Source organism: Lycium barbarum, chromosome 11 (assembly GCF_019175385.1).
Source record: "Lycium barbarum isolate Lr01 chromosome 11, ASM1917538v2, whole genome shotgun sequence".
NCBI lineage: Eukaryota > Viridiplantae > Streptophyta > Magnoliopsida > Solanales > Solanaceae > Lycium > Lycium barbarum.
In genome coordinates, this window is record NC_083347.1 from 14841158 (window position 1) to 14847255 (window position 6098).

Here is a 6098-nt window from a genome sequence, read left to right on the forward strand (position 1 = left end):
AAAAAAAAAGTTGTTGCACGTCATTGCAATAACAGCCCTTGGGAACAGTTTATGCAACAATAAAAAAATATTATTGTCAAAAGTACTTTTTGTAACAATAACCTATCTATAGTAACAAAAAAAAATTGTTGCCAAATGTATTCTTTCTTGTAGTGAATGTTTTCGTTGTTTTGAAAAAAAAAAAAAACAAAGAGGTTAGGGTGCGAATCATAAAAAGAAATACAACAGGGTGTGAATCACATAAAAAGACATACGTTAGGGTGACACAATGCAACGAACTCAACAATGTTTAGATAAGAACATCTAAAGTGACAAAAAGAATCCCCTTAAAATTATTTTCTTTAAAAAATAATAATTATCATGATAGTATTGAGTACTAAGTAAGAGCTCTTAATGATTTTAAGTTTGAAGTTTTTTTTATTTTTAAAATTAGGCTTGTACATGTAAAAAATTCTGGACTGTAGTAATTTTTATGGCCACGTTGTTGACACCATCTATTATGGCCAACACACACATCATTAATATTAAGTGGTCCGGGATCTCCTAGTTATAGAAAAGTTCAAAAAGGGCTTAAGAATATGATACATTTTATATATTCAATCCACGATTTGCAGTTTTTTTTTAATTTGTTTAAACAATTTATCTGTTGCGTGGACAGACTCACAGCTTTTAAAAAATTAAAAATAGTAAGTCGTCTACTAGGCCACGACTAGCTATTTTTTTTTGTAAAAAAAAAAAATTAAAAAAAAATCATATTTTGCTGTGTTCAAAAAATGTTCGATTCTTTAGTTTACATTCCCAAAATTTTACATGGTATAATGACCCTTTATTAATGATGAACAACAGATCCAGTACGATTTTAACTTAATTATAAGTATGGCAGTGAGCCTTCAAACATTTGTACTGCAGTTCATAATTTTTTTCAGGTACAAGCCTAATTTTTTTAAAAAACTTCAAAAACTAAAAGTTAGTAAAAGTTCTTACTTAGTACTCAATACTATCATGATCATTATTTTTCTTTTTAAGAAAATACGTTTAAGGAGATTTTTTTTTTTTTTGGGTCACTTTAGATGTCCTTATCTAGAAATTGCAAGTAAGCATATTCCTGTTCTAACTTCTGTTAGAAAAATATGAAAGACGAAATTCAAGAACAAACGCTTTACGTGATACCACTATCCTTAAAGGAATATTATCAGTATAAATTTTAGGAGTTTACAAGCAATTCCCTTCAGGATTGAACAAAGCCCTAGTAAACTGTAGATTTTCTACACGCTACTTCACAATAATCCTTGTATTTATAGAACTTCAAATAATACTAATGACTTTATATAAGACCTCCTAATATTACAAACTAATTCAACAACTTCTAAATACAAATTTAAAAATAATAATCGGGCACTGTAAACGTCATTTGGTATGGGCCGTTAAAAAAACTTTGCTAGTCATAGGTGGGCTAAGATAAAGCCCTCTCTAATTTCATACCCACTTTTGACTTTTTTGCTTCCAAAATTGTGGCTTTTAGGCTCTCGACTCTTAACTACTGATCGAGCCTAAGTAGTAGTCAAGAGTCAAACGGACTCCTAAACCACTTTCGAATAATGTCAATTACATTTCTGTAATTATTTGTTGCCAGTGTCCCTTTCTCGTAGCCTGTTTGGCCAAACTTATTTTTCTTTCAAAAATACTTATTTTTTCAATAAGTGCTTATTTTAAAAAAAATTAAGATGTTTAGCCAAACTTTTGGGAGAAAATAAGTGATTTTGGGCTGTAGCAGAAGCAGTTTTTCAGAAACTAAAAAAATAGCTTTTGCCCAAAAACACTTTTTTGAAAAGTAATTTTGAGAAAAATACACATAGAAGCATTTTTTAAAAGCTTGGTCAAACACTAATTGCTGCTCAAAAGTACTTTTTAAATTAATTGGCCAAACACAAACTGCTTTTAGCTAAAAGTACTTTTCAAAAAAGTACTTTTAAAAAAATACTTTTTAAAATAAGCTGTTTTTAGAAGCTTGGTCAAACAAACTATTAATCTCTATATAAATTTCATTGTCCACGTTGCTTTGTAGGTTGCTTGAAAACTAAAGCGAATCCGTGGCAGACTCCATGTAACTTTTGTAATTGCAAGATAGTTAATCAAACATAACGAGAAGTTAGGAATACCATAAGAAGACCCTTTTCTAAGGGACATTAGAATTAAAATTCTTGATTTGTTTCCACAATTTTATTAGGTATCATAAAATATGGAACAATATAGAAACATCAAAAAGGAAAGAAAAAACAAGCAAGAAAAAATAAAAATAAAAATAAAAATAAAAAGAGCACCTGACCAAATAAATGACTTGTAGTTTAAACTCGTCGATGAGCATTGCTTACTTTTTTCAATGGGAAGAGGCTTTCTACCCAACTATAAATTGCTCCAAACATACGCCCCCTTTGATAAAGTCCCTGGATTTCACATCCTTTCCAACTTTTTCTTGTGACATCATAAAAGAAATACGAGAATTTTTCGCCTTTCACTTTAGCAATGAATATAATCCCCTCATCATATGTTTGAGACCAAAAAAACTTTATAGGGTACTTTACCTCCTCAGGAACAACGGGAAAGTCAATAATAATATGTCTCTCCCATCTTTCATGTTGACCCTTTTCTAAAATCCACATATTTACTTCTCCATTAATAATCGTATTTTCAAAGACGGCTAATTTTCCTTTCACATCTATTAAGTCATAAAAATGTTTGTAGCGATGTAAAGCTTTCCACAGGGAAATAATTCTGAAACTTTCAGCTTTTAGATCAAATGCAACCATATTCTGCTTGTGCTCTTTACCATTCAACATATAAATAACTCCATTAATGCAAACTCTCTCCGCTCGATAAAACTCAGGAACACTTTCAATTTCCTTCCATGATTTATTTCCATCTAAAGTGAAAACCCAATTTCTTGACGATATTTGTGAGCGAACTATTCTCGTAAAAAGAACTTTATAAATCTTTTCTATTGGTTCGAAACCTAATGAATAGAAAGATTCAAAAGGATTATCTATATAGGGAAGAGGTTTTATTTCTCTTGTACTGGGATTGCAAATGTAAACAGGCTGTCGTGCATCTTTCCAGAAGCAGAAAACACCGTTAGCACACTCCAAATATTCACTCATGTACCAAATAACACGGCAGAGAAAATCCTCAATGTGAAGAAGGGAAGCTTTTCCATCTTGATTTTGCTCTATAGTGTAAAAAAAGTCCCTTCCCTCAAAAACGCCCCTTTCGTGCGCAAGCAATTTGGTTCGAGTCCTAGAGTGGCATAGATGAATATCCATGAATTCTGATTTCGATATAAGGGAGCTAAAAAACTTAGAGATGCATTTAAAACGCATCAAGGACTTAACGGGAAGCCATGAGAATACATCAAAGATTATTTCTTGAGGAATTGAAGGTATTTTTCTAGAAGACTTGATGTTCTTCTCCTTGTAGAGGGCGGCTGTAGTCATGGCCATGCCTTTCTCTAATGTTTGGCAAACCCTTTTTCCAGCGTAAATAAATAGGACATTAAATAAATAGGACATTACTATGCCTTTCTACTTTTCCTTTTCCAAAATTATAAAACGTATGTACTTGCCTGAGTTTTTATGGGCTACATCATATTTGAGTTGCACTTTTTTTACTAGAGGAATGTACATAGGAACAAAATTTTAAAAGTAATCCTGAAAAATTGCCATTACTTTCAGAAACTTTCATAAATATAATTTATTATGGCTTTTTTTACTTTAACGGCGCAGGCAAATTTTTAAGTTATCAATTACATAGTAACCAATTTTTTAGACTCTTTTTTATTTTAATTTTTAATAACAACTCAACTATCCGTATAATTAGGCACTAATATAATCAAAGCATATCCACTTTAAAAACAAACATGCCATTTCAGTTAGTTTTTTTTTTTTTTTTAATTTTTACAAGGTTTCAATTTCTTTCTCAATTCAAACCCACAATTGGCACCGTATGGCAAACGTGCTTACTAAATGGCATAAACAAACAAGTTTAAGAAATTTGAACTCGGTAGCAAATAACCATGTTTCAGGCTACAAAATTTGTATCTCATAACCGAAAAAATCTTTCTTTAAGATAGCTCTAAATTTTCAAATTTCTTACCTCTTCATGATTTTTTATTCATTCAATTATTTTACCAAAATCTCTCAAATATTCTCCCAAATCTCTCCAAATACGAATAATAATATATTCTGCCAAGAGGCTTCAAAGAAAGATAGGCAAAAATAACAACAATAAATCCCATAAAGTGGGGTCTGGGGAGAGTAAAGTGTACGCATATCTTACTCTTACCTTGTGAGGTAAAGAGACGGTTTCTGATAGAGCCTCGGCTCAAGGATCAGCAATTCAAAGCAGTATGAAAAAAGAAATAACGAAAGCGAATAAGCCATGATAAAGAAAAGAGAGCAATAGCTATCACAAATAAACAAGATAATCGAAGTACAAGAAATAAGATAACCGAAATATAAGCAAAAAAATGGTGCATGAAAGTGTTCCCGCTGTTCTACATTAATATTGTGCTAAGAGGTTGTCTGGAGAGCCAGGACTCCTAAATCAAGTCTAGAAAAAACATTCCATGAAAAAGATGTGTTCGACCCAGTATATACTCTACAATTCAAGTTGATATTAGTGTTTTAAAAGACATGGGCGTAAGATGAGGCGATTTACATATGTCTCGGTGAGGCGTAAGCCCATGAGTATTTAATTTTTAGTATTTTATAAATTATAAATAAATGAAATAACAATATAAATAAAAAAACACTAATTTAAAAAAAAAAGTAAAAAGAAAAATTAGGAGGAAAATGTGTTATACCCATTATTACCATGCTAACATGTACACGAACCATTAAACAAATTCTTGAAAAAGTGAATGACGTAAAGACGCAGTACATCAATAACATGACTATAATGAAACCAATTCATGCCCAATGTCGATAACTTCACTACGTCCAAATACAGCGAAAATCCTCTATAAATCGACTTTTATCTTGTTGATGTGTACAAATTACCTACACCCCAAGTCTCACTCCAACTGAATCGGCATTCATGTCCTGGTACACTAAGTCTCATTCTCAGCGTCTTACTTTTTAACTGAAGGTGCTTTCCGCCATATCAAGTCTCGCACTATACAGCTTATTGATCCTGATAGATAGCTAACTGTAGTGGCATGTATGCCCCCACAATACTGAGCCTGGCGCCCAACTATAATCTAACTGCGATGGGAAAAAATGTCTTCCCATGCTGAGCCTAGCGCTCAATGCGAATCTAACTGCGGTGCAAAAAAAATCCCTACTATGCTGAGCCTAGCGCTCAATGCAAATCTAACTGCGGTGGCAAAAGTGCCCTGCTATGCTGAGCTTCTCAACGCACTTGTGATTATGAGGGAAAGCATACCCGTGCTCTGAAGATAAATCAAAATCAAAGAACCTATTTAGGTATGATATCACCTAACTGTGGTGTATTCAACACACAAACTTAAAAAGATGAAACTCCTCTTTAACACACCCTTTCGAAGTGCAAAATTCTCGAAGTTTTATAGTCTCTGCTGCTAAATAGTCCGGAACTCTCCAAAACCCAAACTAAAATATGTTGTACTAGGCCAATATGATTCTCCCCTGTGGAAGTCGTGACGATTGAAATGTCCATGTTGATTCTCCGTATATCACATTCTTGATAGCCTTACATAACCAATTGGATACGCTGAACTGAAATGATATTCCTCATTGTGTTATAATAGTCAGCTTTTATGACTGTGACATAAGATCGTGGTCTTAATTTGTAACTGTTCTGAAATTCCATTTTCTATTACCGTTTACACACTTAAGGAAATTTACTTAATTATGTCCACATTTTCTCAAGTATAACATGTATGAACTAGGGTCGTTTTGCTCGTAGCCTTGCTATTTATGTTGCTGACTGTGTAGGCAAAATTGTCGCTCAGCTAACTGAATCTCTGCTCCCACTTCGAGAAACATAAAGAGATATTATCTTTAGAACCTAGCTCAAATCATAGAGTCTTCCAGATCTATATAGTAACACTTGATACTTCTCCGAGC

The 6098-nt window shown here is 32.7% G+C and overlaps 1 protein-coding gene across 1 annotated transcript; it reads right to left on the minus strand.

The window, feature by feature from the left end:
- Nucleotides 1–2345: 2345 nt before the first annotated feature.
- LOC132619462 (putative F-box protein At1g32420) lies at nt 2346–3494 on the minus strand. The gene has a single exon (XM_060334363.1). It carries the CDS (start codon nt 3492–3494, stop codon nt 2346–2348), a length of 1149 nt encoding a protein of 382 aa, XP_060190346.1.
- Nucleotides 3495–6098: the final 2604 nt, after the last annotated feature.

Bases quoted from the DNA above. Each gene is read 5' to 3' on its own strand.
- LOC132619462 (XM_060334363.1), bottom strand. From the start codon at position 3,494: ATGGCCATGACTACAGCCGCCCTCTACAAGGAGAAGAACATCAAGTCT.